Source organism: Rhipicephalus sanguineus, chromosome 3 (assembly GCF_013339695.2).
Source record: "Rhipicephalus sanguineus isolate Rsan-2018 chromosome 3, BIME_Rsan_1.4, whole genome shotgun sequence".
Lineage (NCBI taxonomy): Eukaryota > Metazoa > Arthropoda > Arachnida > Ixodida > Ixodidae > Rhipicephalus > Rhipicephalus sanguineus.
In genome coordinates this window covers 134,413,668-134,435,518 of record NC_051178.1, presented here as the reverse complement: position 1 = coordinate 134,435,518, position 21,851 = coordinate 134,413,668, and the positions used below count along the sequence as shown (strand labels likewise).

Here is a 21,851-nt window from a genome sequence, read left to right as displayed (position 1 = left end):
TGTGTTGAATGGCGAGTCGGCCGCCTTGGACGAGGACAGTGTCGTCGACCAGGTGTCGGAAAGCGAGCAGCTTATCGACGACCTTCGCACTGCGGGCGTCGAGATTCCATCAGATGTCTCGTTTTCCGAGTTTGCGTGTGTGGACAGCGAGTTGGAACTTTGCGCTGGCCTCACGGATGAGGAAATCATTCGCCAAGTGCTTGCGGAGTCCGAGAGCGACGATGACGACGACGACTTACCTGCAACAACACAGCCGACGCAAGCTGAGCTGATGCAAGCGCTCGCAACTCTTTCGTCAGCTTACAGCGACACGACAACTCTAGCCGAAATGCGGGCGGACGTGCTCGCACGGAAGCGAAACATGGTCCAGAAGAAGATCAATCACTTTTTCCGCCCTCCGGCTCAATAGTAAGCAATAAAGTGAGCATTTTGGGGGCACATTTGCTTTTTCGGACTGCCCGATTTTTCGGACATTTTCGCGGTCCCTTGAGGGTCCGAAAAATCGGTCGTCGACTGTATGAGCATGACTTACAGGTTAAGAAGGGCTTTTATAGTGTTTTTATAGTGCCTATAAATGCCCATTTTCAATATCGGCGCCTATATGAACACTACTTAACCTCAAACTTCGCTTTCAAGTGCAGTTTAAGACCTTTATTCAGGTTACCGGGCAACATGGACTGTTCGGAACTCTATGGTGTTCAACCTAGTCCTCTAGTTCAACCAAATTCCGGAAAACAACCTCTAGCAGCAATGAAATGGGACGCACCGGTCACCATATGCGTGTACGCTTGCGTACAATGTTGAAATGCCACCACGCTGACATGGCGCGAGCGGTTGGCGAATGCGAAACCATGGAGAGCCACCAGGGGTAAAGGGAAGTAAAGAGCAAAAGAAAGAAAAAATTATGGCAACTTTGCACTAGTGGTGCCAAGCGTGAAGGAAGAGCAGAGCTAGGCGGCATTCCTTGTTTCTCTTTCTTTCTCCTTCTCTTTTCCTCCGTTTCTAGTATCTCTTTTCTGTGTCTGTTTCCTTTTATTTATTTCTCGCCCCATCTATTTCTTTGTCTTTCTCGCTCTTTCTATATTCCTTTCTCTTTCTTCCCTTTCCCTTTCTCTATCACTTCCCGCTTGTCTCTTTCTTTGTTTCTCTCTCCGTCTATGTTTTTCTGTATTTTTTCTTTTAAGTATGTATTCCTTTTATTTAGCTTTATTTTTCTCTTCCACTTTATATCGCTTTTTCTCTCTCTTTCACGCTTCATGATTTTCGTTTTGACACTCGCACCTGCTGTACACGGTAGTGGGACTTGCCCAATTCCTGTGGCACATACCCACCTGAGGAGTTTTGCACGACGGAGCACAAGTTACCGACAGCTTAAACAGCTTCGACGTTAAAATGTGATGTGCATGCGGCTTTTGTTTTGTTTGCAATTTACTTCTCAAGGTGTTCACCGACAAAGGAGAAATTGGCCTGACGCAATTAGACCCAGCCAATACGAGGCATCCCTCCCCTCTGATCTTTTAGTGATCTGGCTATTTGCTTCTGTGCTGCCCTTATCAGCCATGCCAAAAAGAAAAGAGACCCAGGAGTGGGTTGATTAGACAGTGGACACTTGACTCGCCATGCCACAGAATAAAAGGAAAGACTGTTCTGTGAACCGTGCGGGGAAAAAGTACAATTGCACGGCTATGTTGAACTGCTGGCGCCTTTGTGCATCATAAACAATATCTTATTGCTTTCCTGTCATATTTAAAGATCGCGCACGTGTTTCTTTTGAAATTATTTGCATTTATGTAATATTTATTGTGCCTGCATTTACGAGGTTGGAGGCCTAAAACATGTTCTGCCTGCCTATTTTTGGCGCCTAAAACACACTTTTTTAATGCCTGAAAATCCGGCCTCTATAGACGACCCTACCTGCACCTTTTATTCATACATAAATTATTTTGGGTCACAGATGCAAACAGTTAAAAAAAAGTGTAAGCTATTATATTGTTGCCTGCTGTGTTTAAAATAGAGTATAGACGAAAGCAATTTATAGCGGAGTCATTTGGAACATATACATTCTCCAGATCACTAAAATGCACATTCAAGTAGAACACCTGCAACAAGGGTACACTTTCCCGTTGTCTTGGCAGCATATTGCCTTCAGAAAATCCAGCCTAGGCATCTCACAACGTGCAGTTTTGCTCAATATGTCCTTCTATGACCACAAAGTCCATACTGTATTATAGGACTACTATCGCCAATGCACTGTATTGATTCAAAGAACAGAAACTCAAAAGGGAACGCACCAGGCATAGGCAACTTGAGTGAGCCAGGAGGGGATGTTCCCTGTCATGATGGCAAGCGGGTCCTGCAGCTGCCTATTAGCTTTGGCTGTAAGCTTGCTGTTGACAAACTCTGATCTTGGAAGTGCAGGGTGGTAAGAATGAAGCTGCAATGAAATTGGAATGGTTACAGTCAGTGCACACCCAGCTGCCACAGGTGATGCAAAATTAACATCTCCAATGATTTTACACAGATTTTATAGACTGTTATAACAAAGCACATTTAGTTCTGTTGCGCAGCGATGGTCTTCGTAATTATTTTTAAATTCAGATTTTTCGCATAACTCTCTAGGAGGGTAGCAATTTACTAACAATATATGACATAGTAAATAAAGATTGACATGCGGAAGTGATGTGGAACATTTGTACACAAGCTGCTGTACCAACAGGCAATCGGACGGCCGTGCACATCGCTAGTTTTTGTCAAGCCGGCTATCACTTTTTTCTTTTTCCTAAACAGCCATCGCATGCGAGAAGGGTTGGAACTAGGCTTGTGCGAATAGTAAATTTTAAGTCCAAAGCAAATTCGAAGCGTATAGTGATTTGGTCAAAGCGAATTTCGAAGCGAATTCGAATAGTTTATATCACATATTATAAAGAAAAATGAGCATATTTGTCATGACCCAACTAACCAGCGCAATGGTTTTAAAGTTGAAACAAGGCATATGCATATGTCATTCTTTTTGGTTCAAAGGGAAGTGGAAGCAACTTGGAGTAGTAGCAGGATTTGAGTTTCGGTAGAACGCAAGTGATAACCTGTAAAATATGTTACGTTTTAAAATTTACTATACTTGGAGCATATAAGCCAGTATAACAAGCTTTTAAACTTAAAAAATGATGAATCAATGTGAGGGTAATACCGTAAAACCTCATTATTTCGAACTCTGTTATTTCGAAATCCTGCATAATTTGAAGGATTTCTTAGGCCCCATATTTTGCAATGTAAATTTGAGTAGATAATTTGAAGCGGCGGTCAGTACCAGCCCGGTTAATTCGAAACTTTGGGTGCCATGTGCCATTCCCTGATCCCGATTTAGCTGCAAATCCGCAGAAACGATGGCCCTTAGGAGCCACAAGGCAGTGCAATGTAGCGATACTAATGAGTGACAAGTGAAGCATCCCAGCCTCGCTGCTGCCAGCGCAAGAAAAACACTAAACAAAAGGCGCTCTCGTGGTCAGCTGAAATGTGTGCCTGCGGAAAAGAAGACGTGCTTCACTGCAACACAGCGGTGACACACAGGCAGCATGACGCATGCTTCTCTTAACGTCAGCGCGTCATGATTTACCCATTCTTTCTGGCAAAATAGAGAAATTAATAAAAGGCAGTCTGGCAAAATTCGCGATGTATGCGAACCTCCGAATGGTGGTTGTTCTGGCAATTTGCGCACTTGCACTGCTGGCGGAGTACTTGCCTGCCACCCCCCCCCCCCCCCCCCCCACTACTTCGAAAACTAAATTCGAAAACTTCAATGATCATCTTTTCCACCCAGAACACATCGCGAATTCCGTCACACTGGGCATTATTAAATTCTTTGAATTATGGTAAAATTATTAAATTTTACCAAAAAGAATGAGCGAATGGTCGCATCATGACGCGCTGACGCTGCGGGGAGCAGGTGGCATGCTGCTCGCGTGTCACCACTGTGTTGAAGCGAAGCAAGTCTTTTCCGCAGGCACGCATTTCAGTTGACCACGAGACCGTTTTTTCCCCTCTTTCTTTCTTCTTGCGCTGGCAGCAGCGAGGCTGGCCGTTTCCCCGGTTTAGCGGCAAAATTGGGACCAGGTATTGCTGGAAGACATAAACCTTGTAGCCACAAACTAGCAGGAACAGCAAACGACCACCTCTGATTACTTCCAGTAATTCAAAGTTCCTTGCATCTCGCTTTTTGTATGTTTGGTTAATTCGAAAACCCGCTTAATTAGATTTTTCAGTCCCAGTGACTTTGAATTAACGAGGTTTTACTGTATGTTCAATTAAACTTGAAGTGGGGCTTCGTGGCAATGCAGATTTCTTCTGGAAAGGTGTATTCACGGCATAACACACCTCTACTGCAGTGAAAGCACCTTTACAGGGGGTTGCATGCGGTTTACATATTTTTATTCGTTCATTTCGAATACTTCGAAATTTCCTAGAATTTAAATTCGTTTTGAAGCAAATTCGAATACTGTAATATTCGTTCGAATATTTGAAGTGCTCGAATATTCGCACAAGCCTAGTTTGAACAGAAAGCCAAACTTTGAGCTTTCAAATGGTACCAAGATGGCAGAGCTAGGCAGCAGGAGAGGCTAGATGGTTCAGTGAACTTCAGTGTTCTTGCAAGATTTTGAGCACCTTTCTCATCATCTGCACTGAGTAAACTACTACTTCAGTCACAGTTTGTATTCAGCAGATTGTTTTAATGCAATGTAGATTAAGTATTCAGAGCTTAACAAAATGTTTATTCTTGCACTTTTGGCCACATTTAATAACTCAACATTTTCCATAGCACTTATTCGGCCATCCCTTCAAAAAATGGCTTAACACACCCTTCAGATTGAAGTTAAACCTCTGCATGTTTGTAAACTTGCCGATTCCTCAAATAGCCTAATGTAAGCTTATTTGCTTATCCCGGCAGACACAGAAAAGTGGAGGTACCTCATAAAGATAACCCCAGTGCTGTGACAGGGCATAGACAACCCTGAGCAGTGCAATCACAGGCAAAGACGGATCTTGAATAGTGACCGACTCTGGCAACGTTGAGCTCAGGTGCTGGTGCAGCAGTGAGGCAGTCTCGGGTACTACACCTTCTGTAAAACAAAAGCAAGCAGTAAACCCATCGTCTTCCCTGCAGTTATACCGGCATTACGAAGTTCAGTGAATAAAGCATCGTTGCGACACGCAGGCTTTTAATAGCTACACAAGCGAATGACTCCGGCTCACCTGATTACCTCCTATGCCGTTACTTGTTGTGAGGCCTGATGTAGCAATGTAGCAGACTACCAAGCAAGCCGGAGCTAGTGCCAAAACAATGCTCCCATGTGATCACCTTCTGGGTAATGACCTCACAACACAGTACATAGCCTTCAGAAACGAAATTTTCCACAGAAGAGCTGTTACGTTAAATTATCCAGGCCACTCATATACTTGGCCAGATTTTCCCCCAATTTTCAGGTCCCGGTCTTTCATTTAATGCCCAAATTGAACAGTCGAAAAAATGTGCCAGCCACCTTGTATATGCACACCTTGTACATTTTCTTAGTATTTGCATTCCTGTACATTAGACAAAATCAATTCAGAACACTACACATTGTAAAAGTATGCATATATTACTGTTAATGCGTGTGAAGACCTGTATGCTAATTAAACTTTGTACAGTCAAACCTCGTTAATACGTGCCCGCTTTAAGCGTACTAACAATTAAAATGTAGTTGCGACGAATCCCCGACCGAGTCTCATAGAGCCTAATGCATTTGCTGACCGCTTAAGCCATACTGCTTCATCCTACGCCTTCCGGTTAGTGCGTACCCTGCGTACCGCGATAAATTTTTGTGCCATAAAATTTTACTGCGCCTCTGAACTTCCCGACGCCACAATGTGCCGCCAAAGGTTTCCCTTTTTTTCGGGAAGTGCGCAGATCGGTCGATAACCGATTACGACTTCCACACGATTGCAGTAATGCCTTTGCGGGTAAGCATCGGGAAGGAACGAAGGCGAGGCGGCAGCTACTGACGAACGCACTAGCATGACTTATTGCCGACAACCTTATCACAATAAGTATCTTCAGGTATCTGCTCGGGCATGCGTGCGGCGCAGCACTACTTTAAACCTACTGCACGCTTTTGACAGGCGACAACCTGAACGCACTGGGCCGCCGATTCCAGCCGCCTTGTTGTGCGGGGCCGTGTTCAAGAGTGCGCCACTTTGTAGAAACGAAAGCAGCTCGCTGTTGTGGAGTTGAACGTTGCTGGTCGTGGGTGACGAGAAACCTCTCTGCATTGACGCTATCACGCTAAACGCACGCGTACGATACAGCAAACGTAGCGCTGTTGTAACCATGCTGCACGCTTTTATTGGGCGACCACCCAAAGGCACTTCCGTTCGCCACCAGGACCGCTAGAGCGTTGCGGAGTGCGCATCGCTTGCAGGAAGTTCGTTATCGCCGCATTAACTGAACAAGCTACTCGCCACATCTGTGCACGGTCTGGAGCGAAGTGCGGTACAGCAAGCAGCCCGGCAGCGACGGTGGAGAGCCGAGAAGGCGACGCGCTGCACGCAACTAGCAGGAGACGGTCGGCTCCACGCAGCCGTACTGCGTTTCACTGGAACTGTCAGTTTTCGTTTAGTAGCAGATCATGGTACAGACGCACACACATATATCGCTGAAAGCCGACACTGTCCATTCTGTCGCTATGTCGGTCACTGCGTATAACGGACCCTGTAATAATTCCGAAATTCTCCTGCGTCGCCACCGTGCGCTATCGGCACTATCGGATGGTCGTGCGAGAGTGCCAGAATCTTTTCTCCACTTTGGCAAAAAGAAAGAAGAGGCTTTGCAGTGGGTATTTCAGGCAATATTTGCTGTAGCACTGTACATATTCCTTTGCTGGCAGCGACGGCGTACGCGAGGAGATGCAAAATTTTACTTGGTGGTTAATGCGTACTACCGTTTAGTGCGTAGTTATGAGGCGTCCCCGGCAGGTACGCATTAACGAGGTTCCACTGTATACTGTAACTTCTTTGCACTTTAGCCATGACTGCTCTAACAGACCTCCTTCAAGCACATGAGCGCCACCAACGGGTGCGCAGGCACTCATGGGAAAAGTGTGTATGCCACAGCAGTTGCCGTGACGAGCGTGCAGGCCTCATGCGTTAGCTTTCCGCCTGCGCTGTGCCAGAACTTTTCAGATTAAGTGAATGTGACAGGTGTAACGTATTACTCCGTAATTCAGTCATGAACTTTTGTGTTTAGCTACGACAGCTTCTCTACAATTTCCATCTGTATATAGTGTTCCCGCATGCCACTGTTACACCAGCTGAGCGCTTCTGAAGCGTTTTTTTGCGTCAGTATGCACCAAGGCATAAATTAAATAAAACTATACAACTCGGTTTCCTAGACGAATTTCACGAGCAGTCAACGCAATTCGCGGATCCCTCTGAAATCAACGTCCACCGACACTGTTACGAGCAAAAGGTGAGGCTCCGAGGTTTAAAGATTAAGCGAGAGAGTACAGTCGGCATTTAGTAAAATAAGATAGATTACGCAGCGTGTGAGTCACTCGCACTGCAGGTAACAAAAGATAAGCTTTTATCACCATTCGTTGACAGTAGCTGCAGATTTTACATTTCATGACATTTTTCATGACAGTAAATGCTCAAGCGGAAAGCTATCTCTGGCAATTCGATACATCACATTTGTATCATTACAAACGTTACAAGTAATTGTCGAATAAACATGAATTCACTGTCCCAGCTCATATTGTAGTACGTCTTGACAGTATCAGCACGCGATAATGTGCATGCTGCTTAACTGCTGCAACCGATACATATCTGCTCGGTGATACCTACACTACACTCTCACATTGTCCCCTTCCTCTCACATTTCATGCGTGGAGATACACGTGGATGTGTTCGGATGTGTGCAGTATTTACGATGCAAGAAATGTCAAGAAGCCGCGATGTGTTCTTTTCGTTCTGTGCTCCCACGGCGTACACACTTTTCCTATAGTGCTCCGCGCATCCGTGGGGCGCTCTGGGATTGCTTGAAAAAGGTCTATTTGATTGTGCTCTACATACGGGCCAGCCATAACTCTCCGGGCAGGAACTGGCTGAACAAATGGGCAAGACAGTTCTCAACCTGTTCCTCTTGCATGCTTGCCACCAGTTTTTGCTCATCGTGACATGGTCACAACCTCCCGCTCATCAAACACACAACTCAACCGCAACTGATACTACTACTACATTTGCTCTAAATGCAGCTGCAATGGTAACCAAATTCTGGCATATAGGAACGCACAAAGCAGCACCCTGCATAAAATAATCAGGGCCATTCAGCCACATGGCCAAAGGACAAGTTGTGCATGAGCAACTCTCACCATTCCAGAGATCATCTTTCTTTTTGGCAGCAGATTTGGAGCCAGAGGAGCTTTTGTTCCGGCGACTAGAAAGGCTTGGTGCCGATGACGACTGGCCTGCTCGACTTGAACTTGAGGCTGCTCCGCTACGATCATCCTCAGGAACAGGACGGTACCTGCCAACACAGAGTGCACAATATAAGCTCGTAATACTAATGCTCCTGCCTGCAAACTTCCTGCTATGCGACAAATCAAAGAAATGTGTTTATATACACTTCACACACATGTTATTCTCAGATGACCAGGCAAGGATTTGCATGCATAACACTTAGTTTGGCAATCCCTGTCCAGCACTCATGGTACACACGTCACTCACCAAATGGTATGGGTTTGCACCCAGATGTTGGCATAACCCATGGGGTTTTCAGAGTCTGTGTCCGTTTCCTGGCCATCAGGGCTTGCACCGCTGTACTGCCGGATGGCCTGGTACACAGTCATGCCATACGGTAGCGGGTGGTCCCCAATAAGGAACTGCAGTTTATGCCGTGCTTGGCCTTGGTTTATCATCATGGCAGCCTGCACGAACCAAAGAAATGGTGGCCAACAATTTTTGTCGTCGGTTGCCCTAGTGCCCAACCTTGTTCCCAAACTTGCAGGTGGGCCACACAGGAGTCATTATTTCCCATTCTCAAATGCTGGACATGAATGTTAGATGATATCTAATTCCTGGCTCAAAAAAAATGTGTATGAGAATTGTTGCAAGAATTGCACCTAATGAGTACATCTTGCATCTATACTATATAGGGGCTTTCTGCAGTAAATTTGCCGTGCAACAGTACTTTCTTCAGTCATACATCTCGTACCACTTCTTTGTGCTTCAGACAGGAAAGGGAAAGTTCACAAGAATGACATACATGCTCTTGGGAGCAGAGTTTAAAACTAAGCACTTTTTTTTAATGTTTGACTACAATATCCAAAGAAAGCCAAAGCCTAAATAAATAAAATCTCCCCGAATTCACGACATCTATAAGTTTTATTTTCACCCATACACACAGAAGGTGATTCCTACTGGAAGTTAATGGCAACGCTGCAGCATTTTACGATTAACTGAATGTCCCAAATTAAGAGAAAGCTTCCTATAAAATGCACCTCATTTGCCCTTCCCCCTTGGATGTGACCGTCTAGACATTTGCATTTGCATGTGCACATACAGGTCTAACAACGTAGATAACCTAGCCATAATGTTCAGGCGACACGTCTGCAAGCCTAGTCAAAAGTAGAGTCGCTGAAAGGCAAACCACTTGTGCACACAAAATGGAAATGGCTTGAAAAGTAGCGCACCATAGTATCATCAATGTCTTCATCAGAATTCTCTTCATCACTACCACCATCATCTTCATCCTGCAATTCAAAGATAAAAAAAAAAAGGTGAAGTTGTATACAGCTGAGCCCACTTATAAAGATTATTCGTTATACAGAGTTTTTGTAGTATGTGGACACACAAGACTAAGCATCAGAAAGACAAAAGCAGATAGCTGTTCAAAACAATCGCTAAGCTATTTTCTTGGTCAATGCCATTTTTATACTTGTGGTTGCGAGATTGTTAAAAGCAGACAAGTTCCTACGACGAACAGCGGATGTTGGTCATTTGCAAAATGCAGCAAAAGTGCGAAAGCGTGACAAGAAAAATAACTGATGCACACCTTGCTACCCAAATGGCTCATGCCTGGGCACCGCATACATTGCAAAGGGCACTATGCAACCAGGAACAATAAGGGGGCTGACCCAGTCTACAGCACTTAGGATATTTTTGCATTCACGCTCCAGCACGCACCACACTTCACATTTAAGAATGTGTCCAAGTGACAAATGGGACTCACTCGTATCCTCCCGTAGCCCCGGATTACCAGGTACCGTTCAATGGCCTGGACCAGTGCCAAGGGATCTATTTTCACAGGTCCCCCTCGCCACTGCCGCAGGTTAGAACAGGATGGATGCCTCTGAAGGTTGCACTACAACATAGACGGGCAGAAGTGTGTGTGTATAAGAACACGGATTCCAAAGAACCCAATTAGAACTTGACCAGAGTACAATTTTCACATCTATGCTGCTTGCATGATGAAACACATCCTTGAACAACAATTTAAAAATGCAGATGTAGTACATGCTGCACACACAACTACATTACAGCCTGCTAGCATGTCACTAGAATATGTCCATGTGTACAAAATTTGAGGACATCAGGTGCTCCCTGGTCTTCCACAATAAGTGGTACATTATGGCCGAGGCTGCATCTTGAGAACTGCTCGTTCAATGAATCCTAGCAGCATATATATACAGTCGAGCCCGACTATATCGAACCCGTTTATATCAAATTATCCCGTATATCGAACAATTTCTAAACACAGTAAATTTACATTGAGAATATATAGCAAAAGTTACGGTTACATCGAACGAAAATAGCAACGACAACCGATATATCAAACTCCATGTGCCTCAAAAGTGCCCCAGCAAGTTGGCTTTCCCTCGCGGTGGCGGGGAAAACTGCCGGCGCCACCCTAGAAAAAGTGGTTTAGACCCGGCTGTGCACGGGCGAACACCCCCCTGCAAAAAATGATCCTGGCCTGCTCGCAGCACTTACAGCCAATCAGAGGCCGTCGTGCTTTCTCCGCGGCGCGGAGGCGGCACAATTGAGCGCCATTTTTTCTTTCTTTATGCTTGCGTGCCTGCTGCTACCTCTTTTCTGTCTTTTCCTCGAGCCCTTATTCAGCGTGGTCCGTACTGGTGGTGTTGCCTGTTGGCGCTTTGTGAACTTTCTTGGCGCGCTGTCGTCATGGCTTGTGCAAAGAGGCAGAATTTGCCGCACTCCGCGAAACTCGAAATCATAAATTGAGTCGAGCGCGGTGAGAAGTCCGACGTCGCCGCCGCGTATGGATCAACATTCGACGAGTTCGTCAGTGCGGACGATGATGTTGCCATCATGGGCCAGCTACAAGATGAGCACTACGTTGCAGACGTCGTGCCGACCACGAGCCAAAGCGACAGCAATAAGGAAATTGACGATGGCCCGTTGCCTACATCCTCCGAAGTGATTAGTGCACTTGCGTTGGTCCGGCGCTATTGCGTGAATATGGAAGGCTGCTCCGACTCGATGGACAACGTGGAGGCATGCGTGCTGTCGCAGGCAGCGAAGTCGTTGAAACAGAAGAAAATCCAGGACTATTTTGTTCCAAAGTAGGGCACGCAAGTAAGCCACCATATTAGTAAAGTACTTTCCTTATTGGTATGTGCCTTTGAGTCATCAAATCCTATAGCGGGCCTATATCGAATTATGCCATATATCGAACTAATAAACGTCTTTTGGCGAGTTCGATATACCCGGGTTCGACTGTAACGTATTTACTTGCATAATGAACCCACCCCCCACTTTGGTGCTCGGAAAAAAGAAAAAAAGTTTTTTTTAATGTGTGTATATGCAGATTTGATTTTGGTTTGATTGATAATGTCGTTGAAGATCGAAACAACGTTAAATCACGCCATTATATCTCAAAACGACGATGCTACAAAAGTTAAGAACATCACTTAACAACAAGTTGCAAGTAGCGCGAACGCAGACAAGAGTCAAAATTTGAAAGTCCCGCCTATTTTTTGCGGCCGAGCGCCATCTGTCGAACGCACAAGAAACCTTATTGCTTATAGCACCACGCAGGCACAGTGGCACGCAAACAAAACAGCAACGGCGCACCGTGCATTCGCAACGTGGTTCTGTCAGTAAGCCTTCAAGACTGAGGTATTATAATTATCAAGTTCCGTCAGTAAGCCTTTAACTGGCAAGGAACTTTCATTAGTGCGCCTGCACATGCGCTGTTGTTCTTGAACGGGCTGTCGGTAAAATAAGGACTTCTGCCGGTAAAATAAGCAGGCCGTCCATCGAGATGCTGTGCCGCTGGATTCTGGAGGCGTGGAGCCAGATTCCGAGCAATATGATCGTCCGGAGCTTCAAGAAGACTGGGACCTCCAATAGCCTGGACGGTACAGAAGACGATGCGCTGTGGTCTGGCGATGACGAGGCGGCAGCAGCAAGCGACATAAGCGAGGGAGACACTGACGGCGATGGAAGCGAGTAGGAGCGCCAGAAAGTGGCCGGTTGGTGTCATCAATAAAGCTTTTTTTTTCGCATACATTGCGTGCAAATGCGTACTTTTTAAAGACTGAGGTATAATTATCGAATTTCTGAACACCGTCATGCGAAATTTCAACTTTTATAACTACCGCAATTTTTTTTCCCGCATAATGAACCCTCCAGGCAAATTTGCATCACCATTTCTGAAAACAAAAGTGGGTTCATTATGCGAGTATATACGGTATACGAACTTTCTGCTTATAAAACGTGGCCGGAATGTACGTATGCTTATTGCTACTTGAATCCCCAAATTCTACGGCTGCTTCAGACCAGCTGACCAATCATGTATGCAAGAGGGAGGTGTAGGAGCTATGCAAAATTTATAGGGGTGTGCGAATATTCGAAATTTCGAATATTTTTCGAATAGTGTTTGCTATTCGATTCGATTCGCACTGAAATTTTACTATTCGAACTATTCGAACTTCCCAAAGACAAATGCAGTCAACGTCCGGTTGAAAGTGACCCCTTCAGATTTTCAATATGCTTCACCTCATTACACTCTCGTATTGCGGCAAAGCTGCCTTTCAAGCTCCGTTACGGTCGAACTTAGGCAAGAGACAACGTCCCATTGGAAGTGGTCCCTAGATTTTTAGTATGCTTCACCTCATCACACCCCCGTATTGCGGCAAAGCTGACTTTCAAGCTCCGTTACGGTCGAACTTAGGCAAGAGACAACGTCCGATTGGAAGTGGTCCCTAGATTTTCAATATGCTTCACCTCCTCACGCCCCCGTATTGCGGCAAAGCTGCCTTTTAAGGTCCGTTACGGTCGCAAATGTATTAACTCAAGAAAACATGGTTCCAATATGGAGATGAAAGATGTGGCAGAGTTGGGGGCTCAATTAATGCTGTTTTGAACCTGAAATTTGGGCAGGAAGTCTGAAAAATCGGACGCCGAAGCTTTTTAGCATCCAAAATTTCAGATGTTCTTATATATCAACGTCTACGAGGCAGATTTGGAACTCCGGACTTGAAGGGAGCACACCCTTGTCTGCCACATCAGTTGGCCTTCCACAGAAGTTGAAAGAGAAGGAGAGGCTGAGGAAATGGCATCTCTGCCTATCACGTGTAAAGTGTTGTCGGCAACACTTTGGTTGCACCAAATCATGTACATAAATACAATTCGGCCTCTACATTGCTTCATTCTTGATAAGAAAGACAACTATGAAATATGACCCCACCAGCGCTTCATCAACCTCGCGAAAAGAAACACTTTCATGTTGCTATCTCACAAGAACATGCTTAGGGATTCACTGCAACTTTTTCTGTAATTTCACTTCGAATTATTCGAAAAATGTTTGAGAAATATTCGAAAATTATTCGAAATTATTCGATTAGATTCGCACTCAATCTTTATTATTCGAATTCGCTTCGCACCCAAAATTTTGCTATTCGCACAGCTCTAAAAATTTATTATCGGAATTGGCTAAAGATGAATCTAATATACAACAAAACCTTATAAATATGTAACTGCTTTATATACGTAACTGCTTTAACTGTAGTGGCTTGTCCTATGGCGATCTATTAGTGCGTACTGCATCAACTTGTCGCATAAAAGATGACTGCACCCCTCATCTTGCTGATGAGGGGTGCCTCATCTCTTTTTGTATTGAGTGGCCGAGACTACAAATACTGTCTTTACACGCTCAAAACATGCAACAAATTTTGGATATCACATATGACGTATGCCGGAGACAAAAGCTGCATTGTCAAGCAGCGTTTCACTGCACTATTCAACACCACAAAATCATGCTTCATAAATGAAAGCTCAATGTGTGTACCTTGAGCTGATGGGTGTTGAAGAATTTGAGTGCGGAAGTGCCTCGGCCACCTCCAACAGCACCAGGAAGATCATGTACCTATAAACATGAAAGGAATCATGAGGAAAGACAAGCTTTAGTGGTGAGTTACAGCGGGACATGCTGTTTGAAAAGTGCCCCAATACATGCCCACAACTTTCTACAAGGCTAGTGTGATCAAAAACCTGCCGGCAGCTTATGGCTGTGGGCTAACTACAGTTCAATTAGTGATGAATAGAAACAATTGCAGTGACCTGGCACTACAGAACTTGCGCTGCTCACCAGGAAGAACTGTTTAGGTTGGCGGCTAGCTTATTCTCTCTGAACTGATGCATCACTATTCGTTATTCCCATTTGCCAGCAAATACTGCAGGCATTTGCTGATAGACGTGGCCCTGCAACCTCACCTTGACTGGGAACTGTTCCAGCTGGCTCACGCAGGCATTGAGCTTCTGCACCAAGGCGCTCAGTGGGCCCGGAGACGGAATCACGTGGTCATACACCACATCCGGATTGTACTGCAGCAGAGAAGTACATCAACACCAAGCCAGCTTTTGTAGAATGCACAGCGATATCACTGGCAAACATGATCACACTAGCTGCATTTATTAGTCTTCTCTGGGGCAAATCCCTAAATTAAATGACAATATTGTACAGCAGAAAGTTATCAATTCCAACTCCAAGGGAATCAAATTTTTTCAAATAAAAGGTAGTTCAATCTAAAAAACCAAATGCAGCCCCACTACAGTGAAACCCGAGGAAGTGCATAGCACGATCACACAATGAGTCCCATTCGTAGAGTTCCCACTGCCCTGTTCACCAAACAGTCGATGACGTTAATGTTTGAGGTAAGCATGTAGGGTTTCCTCAGCATAATAGAATCTTGTTAGGGAGATTTGCAAACTGAGTGCAACATGCGCACTACTTTTTGTTGCGCTTCATAGACTTCCGGCTTGTTACGTCAGTTGAGATACAAGTCGTCTGCAGCGAGCTCCATCAGGTTGTTGCCCCCTTCAGATGTAGTGACCGAGCACAGGCAAAGTGAAAATCGTGTGCTCTGCGAGGCAGTGGCACACTCTCTTGCGTGGCGCAGGAGTCAACTGCATGTGTCCGAAGCGTTTTTAGAGATTTTAATTCTTGCGATTACTTGTTGGTTATTGCTGTTACCTACATTATTTTAGAACTTGCTTGTTTATTTTAACCCGGTTTTGAGCATTGCTAATTATCTTCTAGGCCTGTATTGAGCGCTTGATTGTGAGCATGATAACGCCACATGAGATCTGTGGATGGACGACAAACCGGGCCTCTAAAATGCTGCACAGTTGAATGTAGAACCCAACGACCTTAAGTCATGTTCCTGGATTGATGCTGCCTACACCATTATTGAGTGCACTGGCAGGGGGTGAGGGTTCGGAAGCAAGCACCCACGTCTTCTTGGAAAAGGAAGGGTGGGGTTGTTGACTTGAGGCAAGTGCAGGAGAATGTGAGCCTCATCAACGATGCCAGTACAGTGGAATCTCATTGATACGATTCTGCATAATACGTTTTTCGGCCTAATACCTTTTTCTTTTTATTCTCGGCCAACGACCCTTGGAAATAATGCATTTTCATGCAGTTAATACCATCACGTTTTTGCCCAAGATTGGATAATACAACCCAAAAGGTGGATCTTGCCAGATATATCTAGAAACCTTACGTTTATTCTTCAGTATACAGAAAAATCTCAGCGATACGAACATGGCTGATATGAATTTCAGTTTGATACGAATTCGGAAAATACCCCGGCCTGGTTCCCTTGAGTCCAATGGGCCAAAATTTGGATGTTCCGAACACTTTTCAGTGTCTGGACGGGGGATATGAACTTGGGTAGAGAAACAGTCGAGCGACGGCTGACAGCAGCGCACCCTGGAAGCTTCAGAAATACATGTGCGACCAACGCACACAGAGCCAAAACTGTGCTTATCATTTGCCACAACCGGTGTGGACGAACCCACTCTCACTATCAACACGATCGTGTAGGCATCGACTAAGATCTTAAGGTACACGTGCATCGAATGTTCATCAAGTCAAAGAGATGCTGCTTGCCGCAACCACTGTGGACACAACTGTGAATAGAAGCAATCATAGATAGCAACAACGCTGTTCTGAAGGCATGTGCGCAGACAGCGCACGCAGATTGAAAACTGAGCTATCGTTTGGCGCAACCATTTCGCGAGAAACCATGCTCGCAGTCGACACGATCATGAATGGCGATGACGAAACTGAAAGTAAAAGTGAATGCAACGCTCACCAAGTCAAAGCAATGCTGCTTGCCACAACCGCTGCAGACAAAACCGTGAAAGACGCAATTGTAGCAACGATGCAGTTCTGAAGGCATGTGCACGACCAGCGCACATGGATTGAAAACAGAAATACCGTTTGCCGCAACCGCTGCGCACGAAACCACGATCGCTGTCGATGCAATCATTGATAGCGACTACGCAGTTCTGATTAATAATATCTGGGGTTTAATGTCCCAAAACCATGATATGATTATGAGAGACGCAGCAGTGGAGGGCTCCGGAAATTTTCGCCACCTAGGGTTTTTTAACGTGCATCTAAATCTAAGTACACGGGCCTCAAACATTTTCCCCTCCATAAAAATGCAGCCGCAGCTGCCGGAATTCGATCCCGCAACCTTCGCAGTCAAGCACCATAACGACTAGGCCACCATGGCAGGGCTACGCAGTTCCGAAGGCACCCAGCTAACGCAGCGAAAGATTGAAGGCAATAAAGTCATAAAAAGGCATGAAGCGTTTCGGTGTTCCTGTCATTCACTTATGACTAGGGTGGAGAGGACTTTGGCACTTAGTTTCAGCTGGCCTCAAGTGAAGCTCCGACGCGCGCTTTCGTGGAAGCCGGCTGCACCGTCCCTTATTGCTCCGTTTGCATCCCAAAAAGACATACACGAGTTATTTCTACGAAAATAAATTTGTTGCGTGTATATCTTGGTTTGAAAACAGACTGTGCTAGTTCCTTGGTAATACGAAATTTTGGGTGATAAGAAACACAGGGACATCAGCGAAATTTCAAAGAAGCCTTAATTATCTGTGGCACAAGGTCAACAAATTATAGCATTCTGAACACTCATTTCTCATGATATTTTTTTAAATATCAGGTTATTGTTGTTATTATTGTCTGAAAAAGATTACCATTCCAGGAGGATCCATTAGTCCAGGAAAGGTTAACAATTCATGGCTGGTGAATTCTAGCGTTGCCCTTTAAGGTTCCCTTAAACGTTACCACAGCCAGAAATCGCAACTGGTTGATGCAGGGACTTACCTGTGGGGTGTGCAGGAAAACCTGGAGAAAGGTGCGTAACCGGTCGTCCCGATGGCAATTGGCTGTTGTAAGGAAGCTGAGCAGGCGACTCACAAGGCCACTGTGGATGACCTCAAATGATGAGACATCCCCTTCAAGAAGCACTGCACGAATCTCCTGCAGTGCCTGAAGTCCATGGTTTGTCTGTATACAGTCAAGGACAAAAGGATATGTCTAAGACAGCCACATAATCAAGGGAGCGAAACGGACAATTTTAACATGAATCAAGTATGTGTATGTCCTCAACACCAACGACAGCGGATTTTCTGCAACAAAGGCTACCTTAACACTATCATGTTGGAAAAAAACTTGCATGCTTACACGATAAGACCGGTCTCACAGGTTACGAAAATACTAAATTGATCTAGGAAGTAAACACTCATATTCAGAAGATTGGAAGAAAAAATTTCAACATAACATAGTCAATAAATCACCATTTCCTTACCAAAGTGTCTAGGTGTTCTAAAGAAGCTAGGAGACGATTTAATGTGTTCAGAGCAGGATGAGAGCTTCCCTGGTCAGATGTAAAGTGCTTGTCATCAAACCGCTTGGCTGCAATAAACAAACAAGGCAAGAATGAGGTCACTGCATGTGAGAACAGTCACTTTATAAACTATTGCCATTATCAAAGCCCTGAAGGCTAATTTTATTGAACGAAAGAATCTAAAAGAATCCGCAGCAAACCATAAATGCACAAATATGCAAGACACTCACCTTGATCATGAATCCAAAGCTTTATCTTCTCTTTATTTCCAGAAAATGACCCCATGCTGGACTTCACTTCCATGGGATACTCCTGAAAATTTTAAAATAATTCAGTTGATTAGCATCTGTAGAACTATGGCTAGGTCCAAAACTAGATGCTTCTGCCTGACATCTGTAGTACATGCAACACAATGGTATACCAGTAACAAAACACGCAACATGCAAGATAGGCAGTGCTAGCGTCGTCGAGAGTAGCCATTAAAAAAATATAGGAATGTTGATCTCATTAGCTGTCTGCAGTGCCCACGATTACCTTTCACTCCTCCTACACAGCCAAAGAGGGAGCAATTATTTTTACACCTGCAATGAAGTGATGTAATATTTTGGAGACTTCAATCATTATCGCATGCATTTAGGGATGTGTGTAAGCTGCAGCGCAATAGGGTCTTATTGCACTTTGACTTTGTACTTAACATCCCAGTGACAACGACAGCGAATGTTTCCTTGGAGTGTCCCTATAGTACTGATCACAACTGAAGCAAAATCATTTTTAAAAAAGTTGCACAAGGTGCATCAAGGTGCATCGTCTAGTGCATCAATTGTGCAACGCATAGGCCATCCTTGCAAAACCTGTACAATGCTGGGCATACAAGTGCCCACATCTTTGGCCAGACGGCCAGGTTTAACAGGTGCTTATGGCCATTATGGGGCCCACCTGGCTGCTGAGGTGTCCCACAAGGGGTGGGTTGGCCCAGCGACCCCAGCGGCTCGGGTTGAGGCTGGCCAGGAACGATGTGGTGCGGGCTGCCGCAGAACTCAACCGGCCCCCAGCGCCTCGCGATGTCGTGGTTGCGCTTCCGGCTGATCCCCCGGCTGTGCCGCCACTCGGTGAGAGGGACGTGCTGCTGGCTGGGCTGGCAGCGCCCTCTGGCGGTGGTGGTGGCAGCGAGAACGGGCTGTCCCGCACGGAGCGCACGGAACGCCGGCCGCTGGGGCCCAGGGGTGGATTCTCCCCACTGCGGGGTCCCTCCTCCGTGCGCACCTTGCGGCTCGAGGCATTGCTCCGCTTGGCTGCCCGCTTGCGCTTCAGCACGTCACTTAGTCGCCTGCGTGGGCACAAATAAGGGCAACATTGTAGCGCACCTACGAACAGCTACAGTCCGCATGAACTCCGTGTGTCCCTCACGATTCGTTTTACTAGTGCTACATGGTGTCATCCGAATTGAGCAATTCACTTGACCTAGTGCAGGTGTCCTGCAGAATTATTTTACAACCCTTGCACTCACGGAAACACTAGTGCAGGGCTCAAGCAGGAGATGCCAGGCGAGTTCAGAACAAGCATAAAACGAGCACTGGACTATTGTAAACTAGTTCACTAAGTGTACAGTTAAGAGAATGATCCCAAAATTATAGATGAATCCCAGATGAATGTGTGCCTGTGCCACTGTACTGCTATCGTAAACAATGCCAGTCATAGTTCTTCACCTGAATTAGGACCAAATAACCCGTGCAATGTCAGGCAACACACTCATTTGTACAAAATGCAAGACCAGAGCTCGGCAGAAAGATAGTGAACATAAGCACTAAGAAGAACGAATGCGTAAAAAAAAGTCAATGTGTCAGAACATAAATAGGTGACAAGGACACATTCATGCTAAGTGACATTGTTATCGACAGCAAAGTCCAGGACCAAATCTGTGTGCGAGATGAAAACTAAAACTTGAGCATATTGATCTGAGAACTAAACACTAATGGGATGATATATGAATTAAGTGTGGCATCACAGGTATGACAGATCATTAAGGAAAAACGTAAAGCACTCATATTTAAGATGTGAAAAGAACTTCAGTTTGTAAGTCTACAGCTGTAGTTGAAGAGAACGCACAGTGCACTCACATCTGAGCACTGGCGGCACCCATACTGAAGTGGTCACTGTCCCCAGAATTGTTCATAGGTGGCAGGTGACCAGCTGAGGAGGAGGACAGTGCGCCCCAGAGCATGGTGGCAGCTGTGTGGCCATCACGGCTAGAGCTGGCCAGTGCAGAGGAATCCTCGGCAAACTTGGATGAACCAGATGTATTATCCCCACTAGCTGTGGACACTTCTTCCTGAGCCAGCTGCTTCACTCTGTGCATGACACCCTCCCGCCGAAAATGCACCCCAAACACCTGCGCAAACAGAACATTTGCAAAAGGAGCTATAGAAACCTTGCATGATACCGGATGGTTTCCGGTTCAACACAAAAAAACAAGGGCGCCAGTTAACTGCGTTGCAAACACTCAAACACGCACACGCACACACACACACACCAATTGGCCGAAGTTACTGTCCAGGTCTACTTTATGAACTGAAACAAACATATGTTGTAACCAATGCTTCATATGAAGGCATCTTTTCACTCCACCACAAAGACCTGATCATTTTTTCTAAAACAATGTTCTGTGTGCACACTTATAACGAATACTGAAAGGTATTTTCATTGCAGATGAGACTGCTACATTAAGTTTTGGCTGTATGAGGCCGCTGTGTGTTCCAGACCCTGTAATACAGTCGAACCCACTCATAACGATCCCACATATAACGATCTATCGGTTATAACGACCATATTTGGGTGCACTTACGATTTTCCTATGCTAACCATTGAAGCTGCATCCAGATATAGCGAACATTTTTCAAAGCCTCCTACTTTTACAACGAACATTTCGGACACGGTCGCGGTAAAAATATGGCGCATATGAAGCGAAAAGTTAAAACATGCCTTCTAAAGCGTGACAGAGGCGCACGCTCGCGCGTGCCCCGCTCCAGTTTACTTGAGACTAAGATACCCAGATCGGCGAACACCGCACGCAGATTTCAGACGCTGTGAGCGAGGTCGCTCACTTTCCAGGCGTTTCTTCAGTGGTAGAATGGCAGTGAGGGAAAAAAAAAATAGTAGGCAGCATGAAGCCTTGCGGTCAGCTTTCGCACGGTAACCTTTCCTGACGCCGTTCTCTGCAGCTACGACCGCCTGCGATGAACCAAACAATGCCTTGGAACGCAAGAAGGCATAAATGCAAGAAGTGATAACCGCGATAACTTTCCATCGCAAAAAGGTTCACTGCGTCCCTAAACTTGTCGACGCCACAATGTGCCGCGAAAAGTCGTCAGTCTTTTCGGTAACGGCAGACCGGTCGGTCGGTGATTACGACTTCTGCGCGATTGCGGCGATGCCTTCGCGGATAAGCATCAGAAAAGAGCGAAGGTGAGGTGGCGGCCGTCGATGAACATGCTATTATGCCTCATAGCCGACAACCTTATCACAGGCATCTGTAGATATCTGCTCGGCTGCGCATGTGGCGTACGCCGCACACTGCGGATTGACGGCGGTACGAGCGCGCCATGCTTAGCCATGCTGCCATTCGCAAGTTCGCCGCCGCCGCGTCGTGCG

At 45.6% G+C, this 21,851-nt stretch overlaps 1 protein-coding gene across 8 annotated transcripts in view; it reads right to left on the bottom strand.

Annotated features, from left to right (window-relative positions):
* LOC119387185 (E3 ubiquitin-protein ligase TRIP12) overlaps positions 1–21,851 on the bottom strand; it is a 73,839-nt gene that overhangs the window by 17,767 nt on the left and 34,221 nt on the right. For all 8 annotated transcript variants that reach the window (XM_049413396.1, XM_049413398.1, XM_049413401.1 and 5 more), the window contains 13 exons: positions 20,321–20,592; positions 19,140–19,530; positions 18,434–18,515; positions 18,165–18,271; positions 17,681–17,863; positions 14,767–14,877; positions 14,342–14,419; positions 10,259–10,390; positions 9,720–9,779; positions 8,755–8,954; positions 8,400–8,554; positions 4,963–5,114; positions 2,292–2,434 (listed from right to left, as the gene is read on the bottom strand). In XM_049413396.1, coding sequence (XP_049269353.1) covers positions 2,292–2,434; positions 4,963–5,114; positions 8,400–8,554; positions 8,755–8,954; positions 9,720–9,779; positions 10,259–10,390; positions 14,342–14,419; positions 14,767–14,877; positions 17,681–17,863; positions 18,165–18,271; positions 18,434–18,515; positions 19,140–19,530; positions 20,321–20,592 — 2,066 coding nt within the window. The remainder of the gene's footprint in view (positions 1–2,291; positions 2,435–4,962; positions 5,115–8,399; positions 8,555–8,754; positions 8,955–9,719; positions 9,780–10,258; positions 10,391–14,341; positions 14,420–14,766; positions 14,878–17,680; positions 17,864–18,164; positions 18,272–18,433; positions 18,516–19,139; positions 19,531–20,320; positions 20,593–21,851) is intronic.